Genomic DNA, 8,208 nt, shown 5'->3' on the forward strand with positions numbered 1-8,208 from the left:
GACCTCCATGTCTCTTCTTACTGGTGCCTCCAAGCGTGACCCTCACCAGGTCCTACAGCTGCGGTGTTACTGTGGCTCAGCCCAGCCCCGTGGGCGGTGAGCTGGGAAGCATACCTTGGGTTTCCCGGTTGAGCCGCTGGTGTAGAGGATGAAGAGTTCGTCCTCCGAGTCGCACCACTCGGGCTCGCACTCCGTGCTGGCACTGCTCATCAGCTCATGCCACCACATGTCTGTGGCTGGGTTCCAGGGGCTCTGAGAAAAGCAGAAGATTAGAAACAGGCCTGGCCAAAAGCAAGAGGTAGGGGGGACGAGGGGTGCAGCCCCAACCTTCATGGGCCATCGAGGCAGATGCTGACAGTACAGCTTCTGCCCCAGAGCTGTTTGCTGCGAACCATGCACCAGAGCTGCAGCTCCCACTCCAGAAGCTCCTTTTCTCAGCCCACAGCCATGAGGAAAACCTTTAAAGCCGGTCTGGCTGCAAGACCTGCAGCAGGTTGTCCAAACCACGGGTAACGCTGATAAATCCCTCTCAGCAGCAGCCAGGAGAGGGCCTGCAGCAGCCGTTGCTTTGTGTTCCCACAGCAAACAGGCTCCTCCTGCCCTCCTGGGCTGCCGGAGGGGAACAGCAAAGCAGCGAGCCTCGCTCAGCACAGCCACACACCCCCGGCCCTGCACACCTTGCAGGGACCCCTGCGGCCGCACGGCCCCAGACAGACAGGAACATGTTGGGCTCACACTGCTTGGCCCTGCAGACCCCAAAAAATCCATTATCTGGATTTTAAGGTAATTACTCTGATAAGAAGTGACTGCTCCAATGCAGAGCCACCCAGCACTGGCGACCTGACAGAGCTGTTTGAGGACGGCAGAGCTGTGACAGCCACCAGCGCTGTGGCTGATGGGCAGAGGTCACCCCCAGCGCTGTGCTGGCTGGCGATGGCGCCAGGGTGGCACAGTTCTGGGCAACACCTAACTCCACCTGACCTTCTCGCCTTTCTTCGGAGGAGCTTGGGGGCAGCTGACTGGGTAACCCTCCCCAGCCTTCAGCACAGACCTCCGCTTCCCACATCTCTGCGAGGGCAGGCACGCCGACCCAGAGCCCCGCAGCTCCCGGCTGTGGCACATCTCCGCCTCGCAGAGCGAGAGCCCATTGCAGAGTCCCCTCAGCCAGGGCACGCGGAGGCACGGACAGCAGCCACGGGCTCACACGGTGATTCTCTGCGGCCCTAAAGATGTTCACGTGCCATTGGGAGGGAGCCAGGGCCCAGGGCCCAGCACACAGTTTCCACACACGTGGTGCAGGGGACATGAGCTGCTTGACATCCCAGCGTAACCGAGCCCACTTGGGAAGATCTCACAGATCCCCAGCACTCCTGGCTTTACCTGGGGAAGCAGTTTCCACACGTGTGTCCCACCAGCAAGCTCCCAGCAAGGCACCAGGTCAAACAAGCCCAAGCTGGGCTCACCCAGCAGTTGCTTCCTCCCACCCCTCCTTCAGGGATCCCTCCACTTTAGCACCCAGCTTCCACTGCCCCACGGAGGAGGTCAGACCCACGGCACAGCCTCTGTCTGCCTGCTCAAGGGCTCCTGAGGCCGCAGCTCCCTGGATGGGGTGGGGAGAGAGCTCCAGGTTTGCTGCCCACAGCCGCGAAGTGGCAGGTGATCCCTGCCAGCCTCACCGCAAAGAGAAACGCATTGCGAGAGCTGCTTTTAAAAGTCAGAGAGATAAACAGTGAACTGAATGCTGACAGCGCATTCCAGCAGTTCTGCGTTTCCCCCCGTCAGCACACCGACGTGCACTCAGGGGTTTTTACGGATGCAGATTTGTTTCCGGCAGCAAAGTTGGTGGTGAGCTGTGGCCAAGCGGCGAGTGGTATCTATCGCTAACATGCAACTGCTGTAACCCGGTTAGGAAGGCACGTGTGGCCGTGCAGTCGGAGCGGTTAGGAAGGTGGAGCCCCGGAGGGGGAAGCGGAGGGAAGGTGCCACGAGGAGGAAGGCAGTGCTGTGTGTAAATACCTTGGGATGGAGTCTCTGTGAGCTCTCAGTCTTTTTTTCCTGTTAAAAATCCACAAAGAGGGTGTGAAAGTCCAGAAGCAGAGGATCCACACTGGGCTTTGCAGGCAGGGAGCTGGAAGCCCACAGGCCCAGATGCTGGGAAACTGTCCCAGCAGGCTGGGGAGCGCTCGGACGCGAGGCCAGGCCAGGAGATGCCCTCTGAGCAAAAGCCTGTCCATTTACATCACCTTCCCTGGGTACCCACCACCTCCGCAGCAGCTCGCAGAGGCCACCCCCTGCACATGGCCAGCGGGGTACAGAAGCACAGAGCCGACACACAGCCCACGGACTGTCCGATAATGTTACACAACCTAACAGTATGGTAAAAACACTCTCACAAAGGAAAGCGATCTTTTCATGAAGAGTCTGAACAAGTAGAGCAGCAAGAGCCAAAGGGTAAGAGACACCCTCCAGCCTCCTCCCGGGACACTCTACACAACAACCTCACCTCACCAACAGCAACCAGGGCAGGGACAGGCTTCTCTGCAACTGCCCGGAAGGCTGGTCTGCTCCAGTCTTCCCACCCCTTTGCAGCTACCCTGCCCTCACAAGAGAAGGGGCAAAGGAGGCCAGTGTAACACGGCCAGGCTAGCAAACACCCAACAACACCCCAATAAAATGAACACAGCTGAATGAGGAAAATAAACTCAAAGATACAGAATCTGCTGGACTTGTTGTTCCAGGGATGCGCACAGACCATCCCTTCTGAAAGCAGAGCCCGAAGTTCAAATGCACCCTCCAAATCCAACCCATTTCTGAGCAAGCAGCACCCTGGGGATAACCCAATGCAAGTAATCACCAAACACACCAGGACAGAAGACAGCACTGCAAGACATGGAGCTGTTAGGCAGTCGAAAGCAACCTGCCTTTTAAGCAGAAGAAGGTAGCAGGTAGCCACTGGGCGCAGCAGGGCTGCACACCAGCCTCAGGAGCTCAGCAAGCAGCCACGGCTTCACAACACCTTCCTCCTTCCACCCCCACCTCACCACATGCCTCTGGCCGCATCCTTTCATCTGGTTTCAGTTTGCAAGGGAAAGCTCCAGCCCCAGCAGCTGACACAGTCATTGTGCCAGCTACACAGGGACCGCACTATTCTCAGCGTATGATTGTTGTCGTGTTGGGGGGTTGCGTTGAACCCATGCCACCAGCACAGATCTCCTGTTTTTCCTCTTCTCTTCCACTGTCACAGCTACAGTGCAGGATGTCTTTGGTGTTTGCACAAAAGGGGAGACAGATACAGGGTTAGGAAGGAAAAGTCCTTCACTGGGCAGAGGAAAACAGGCATCTTGTCCTTGTCCTAGCGGCTTTGGAAGATGCACCCCACTGTGCTGTCAGGGGTCCTGCAAGCTGGCAGCTGGCGATGGTGTTAAAGGAAGCAGCAGGGAGAGGATCTTGGTAAGGTAAAGGAGCCATTTTTCAGACCACTCGCAATTCAACAACAGCAAGGAGGGAAGAAAACAGGAACAGAGAACAGGAGCATCCAGGGAAGCACTGCAGTGGTTTTGCATGGATTGATTTGTTGGGCTCAGGCCCAGGGGCAATACAATCCCCCCTCTCATCCCTCCAGGAGCATACCTGCACGTCCTGGCACAGCCTTTTGAGAGGGGGAGACTTGCTGCATGTCCCGTCCACCGCTATCTCTTCCCTCCCCAGGTGCTTCACCACGATGCACTTTTTCACAGGGGAGCCCCTGTAAAAGGCAGGAGCTGTCAGAGCCCCGTCAGGGTACCAACACACTGTCTCCAGCAGTTAATTCCCAACTTCAGGATCACTTCTGTCCTCCCAGGTACCTACTTTTACATGCATACAAACTTACATTTTCAAGTTTTAGAGTTTTAAATGCTTTTAAAGAGTTTGAATTCCTATCATGCAGACTATCTGCCCTAAATTTTCATGTTTGATGTAACTTACAAGACTACATTCAGAATCGCACAAGCTACACAGACACTGTGTCTGTAAGCTTGGCCAAGCCATTTCACCATGATTATTTCCCTTCCTGGAAAATCTGATGATAGACCTGTCCATGTCTTTATGGTTTACAGTATCTCAGTGAAGATGCTTTAAAAAATAAAGCAGCTTCACCACATACTGGTGTGCCTTCAGGCCCTGGTCCTCTGCACATGTTGGTGCATGTCAACTGGAGTGCCCGTTCCTGTTCACACAGCCATTTCCCAAACTTGAATCGTTTCTGGTTTATTTAATTATTGCTGAATGAGCACCTTTGGAGCAACAGTTAAGCCTCATCCTGACATGCCCCACGGCACTGTTCCCAGCTGGCACGGCGCTGCATTACTGCCTCCCGCGCCAAGAGCTGCTGCTGCGGAACTGGGAGATCTGCCACCAGCCATAACGATGGCGGATCTGTCTCCAGCAAATCCTCCCATCCAATACATGGGCCTTCAGGTCAGAACGGACAAGAGGAAAGTTAAAATATTTTCAAGATGAGGGAGTCAAAGCATGTATTACATAACTTCTGAAAGGCTCACGAATGTAGTGCAGCTCGTGTTTGACCTGCCACAGGGTCTGCCCATCTACAGACACTTCCATTTCCATTTGCGCAGGAGCAGATTCCCGTAGCAATGCCCTTCTTAGGAGGGAATCCAGACTTACTTGTCTTTACATTTCTGGAGGGCTTCATCTGCAATCTGCTTCAAGTTGACCAGCTTCTCCCCTCGATAAAAGGCATCTGCAAAATGGTAAGGAAAACATCAGAGGGGCTTCACAGCCAAGGCAGCCTGGAAGCAACAAGCGGTTTCAGGATGGCAGAGCAGAGCTCATGCACTGGAGTGAGGGAAAGCTGACAGGCAGCTGATGGGAAAGGTTTCCTAATACGCCCTTTTAGCCCAGAGAAACAGCTGCCAAGAGAAATGGTGAAATTCCTTCCCTGGGAGAGGTTCCAATTTGACTCGACAAGTCTCTTGGGAATATTCTGTGGGAAATAATCCAATGTAGACAGAACACAGATTGCAGTTTAGTGGGTCCTTTCCATGCCATGGACCTATTAATAAAATCACTTTTTTTTTTTCACTATTGCAAAAAAAAAAAAAAGTTGGGGAAACGCAGTGGGCTTGCATGCAAACACTACCAATCTCTTGATCGCTTGCTATAGAAGGCTGAGAGTTGCAGCAGAAACGTCCTTGAAATGGGGAAAGGAGGGAATTCTCATATTAGGACTGCCTCATAAATGATACATCTTGCAAACATCTGGCTGATTTTGCAGAGCAACATGGATGAGAAATGTTTGGAAACATGTTATTAGCAGCTGGTGACATCATGCTTTACAGGATAAAGTGGGTGGGCTGCTTCGCTGCTTCACTGTACGTTCAAAGTGGAAAACAGCACTCGAGCACAGCTACAAGCAGTGTATCCGCCTTGCAACAGCTCCGCTGAAGCACTGCCCCTTCCTCTTCCATTTCCAAGCGCATCTGGCTTTTCAAATAAAGACCTTTCAGACAGGCAACAGCCATGGCTCAAGGGCACAGATGCGCATTTTACCTGCTGTGATGAGGAGAGAACAACCGCAGTCAAGAATCCGCTCGCAAAGAGAGTCTGCTGAGAAACCTGCAAACTGACAGAGATCACACAACTGAGTCAGCAAGAAGACAAAAAAACCCCAACCCCAAAAACCCAACAGCAGCTGTGCAGTGCACCCATGGTAAACAATACCATCAGGCACTGATGGAGAGAGCTAAAGGAGCTCATTCCACAGTTAACGCAGAAAAGGGCTAGGCAACAGCAGCACCATAATTTAGTTTCCATCCATCCCACGGTCAGCACCCATCTTTCCAGCTCCTCTCCTGAAAACAGGAGCTGCTCTCCCCAAGAGCAACGCAAAGGGCTTGTTCCTACCACAATGGAGTGCAGAGCTCCGATCCTGGCACAGGCAAGCATGGCTACAACCAGCTCCAGGATCATCGGCAGGTAGATGGAAATTCGGTCTCCTTTCTTCACACCTGCGGAGGGAAAGCAAACATGGCGTTTGTCAAAATGAACTCGTCACATGACAAAAGAACAGGATATAGAAAGAAACTAATGATTTTAAATCAGCATTTCTATGCACACAATACAGCTTCAGCTGGAGTTAGACCTGAACCAGCCTTGAGTTTTGCCTTTCAAGCCCTATGGCTCTTGTCGGATGACTGCAATGAACACTCCATGTTCTCACTGGACACAGCCCTTCGAGGAGGCAGAAGTGTAACCAGTGCCCATTGCTCGCTGGAAAATCCCAGAGCAGGAAGTTTTGAGTGCAAATTTCTTCCTTGTACAGCTGATGTGAGCAGCACTGACTAGTTTTCACAGAGCCAGAGACAAATCTCCAAAAGTGCACTGCAGAGAAAATCTGCATCCCCCCTGCTTTCAACCATGGAAGCAGAGAAAGAAGTGAAGCATTTTGCACAGAATTACTCAACAGACTGGCAACCACACAAAAAATGAACCCAATCTCCAAAACTCTGGTCTAATGCCTTCCCAGTATCCAACGCTCCTATTGCTTCAGCCGCATACCTTGGCTGCGGAGGACATTGGCGAACTGACAGACTTTGTGCAGCAACTCGCTGTATGTGATTTTCGCAGAATCCCCAGGTTCATTCCCTTCCCTGGAACAGCAAGATAATATTTGTTACTGTACAAGCATTGCAAGGTAAGAGTGACACTGCAAATTCAGAGGTGCTTACTGCTTTGGACAACATGTATGTCCTAACCTGCCTTCCACACACAGAGTAACCAAACCCCAGAAATCCAATCCTGGAGTAAAGTTTTCCAACAGCGGGAAAATTTCATCCAAAGTCCCCAACCCTGTGTAGACCACTACATCTGAAAGCAATTGAATGCACGCAGTGGAAATACATGGTACTTTCAGAGAGGCAAGAAGTGTCCAACAGAACCAAAGCTAAGAGGACACACGCTCAAGAGCAAGCCAGGATTTATGGCATGGCATCCTTGCTCACATACACTTATGCCTCCAGATATGTCTGCACGAAACATTGGCCAATGTTGTCATGCAGCAACACCCAGCCCTCAAATACCTACCATCTGACGGACAGGGATGGGATGCCAAGGGCTGTCTTATCTTCCAAGGTCATATATAAATATACCCGTGTATATTTGTGCAGTGCCATGCCTGCTCTGCATTATCCTCTCTGTGGTCCTCCACGAACCAGCTCCGGGCTCCTGCAGCCCAGGTGCCAGTTCAGTGGGACCCTGCCATCAGACACACCGATGGGAAGAAGAGCCAAGAGCTGCACCTGGAGATGGAACAGGAATGTCACATCCCCAGGGAAAAGGTTTGCTACCAAAGTAAAAACCAGCTAATTTTAATGTGACACAACATGTCAGCCATGCAATGAGGTGGTGCTCCCAGCAGACCAGGAGATTAAAGATAAATTTGAGATGACTTCACACTCGGCAGAACAGCAGTCTCCCACACCCAGGAAGGAGCGAGACACTTTCCTGGGTCTCTCCCCAAGGCAGCCAGCACAGAAACATTAGTGATCCATGAAAGAATAGCAGTATCACTCTCAGCTGGTAGTGCCCCTGAAAAGTGTCCCCTTGAGTACGTGCAGCCAAATGAAAAACAACACCAGTGCTGGGGAGAAGCCAAGAAGCACCTCCGTCTAACTCGGGAACAGAAACCTCACTTCTTTAACATCTCAAACAGTCCAGAGCATACAAAAAATACGTACTGAATTCTAGCTAAAAGTAACCACCGCTCCCCCTTTGCCCAGCAACGCAAACAGAAGGAGGGCCACTGCGATGCAGCAATGCAGAGGCAGCCCGTGGCCGTGCGTGCTGTCTGGGGGCTCGGCCGGGCGCCGGAGGTGAAGTGCTGCTTTGGCTGGTGGCAGACATAGCCCAAGGACACAGCAGAAAGCATGTTGGTTCCCCGTGCCAGGGAAATCAGGTTCGCCCATCAGCTCAGTGGTGCAATACCTGCCTAAGGGAGAGGAAGGCTCTGCTTTGCATGCAAAACTTGGGAGCACTCTGACGCAAGCCCTGCAGTCCCGCACTCCAGGAAGGCTCAGCTCCCTGCCTTCACTGGCTGTGTTTTCCAATATATCTCCGTAACAGATTCCAGCAGAGCCTGGCCATGCCCCGCTCTGCAAACACGTCTCCACAGGTGCTGATCTGCTTCAGGCTCAGGTGGTCCCTGCTGCT

The 8,208-nt window shown here is 52.5% G+C and overlaps 1 protein-coding gene across 1 annotated transcript in view; it reads right to left on the minus strand.

Moving 5' to 3' along the window:
• The window catches only part of ACSS2 (acyl-CoA synthetase short-chain family member 2), a gene marked incomplete at its 5' end in the record, with an annotated part of 12,883 nt that extends 6,233 nt beyond the window's left edge, over positions 1–6,650 (minus strand). Inside the window, 7 exons of the mRNA XM_010080195.1 lie at positions 115–252; positions 2,017–2,055; positions 3,631–3,745; positions 4,666–4,741; positions 5,551–5,623; positions 5,905–6,008; positions 6,559–6,650. Of these exons, the coding sequence (XP_010078497.1) occupies positions 115–252; positions 2,017–2,055; positions 3,631–3,745; positions 4,666–4,741; positions 5,551–5,623; positions 5,905–6,008; positions 6,559–6,650 (637 nt within the window). The remainder of the gene's footprint in view (positions 1–114; positions 253–2,016; positions 2,056–3,630; positions 3,746–4,665; positions 4,742–5,550; positions 5,624–5,904; positions 6,009–6,558) is intronic.
• Between the last annotated feature and the right edge of the window lie 1,558 nt (positions 6,651–8,208).

This window comes from Pterocles gutturalis, unplaced genomic scaffold (assembly GCF_000699245.1).
Source record: "Pterocles gutturalis isolate BGI_N339 unplaced genomic scaffold, ASM69924v1 scaffold4494, whole genome shotgun sequence".
Lineage (NCBI taxonomy): Eukaryota > Metazoa > Chordata > Aves > Pterocliformes > Pteroclidae > Pterocles > Pterocles gutturalis.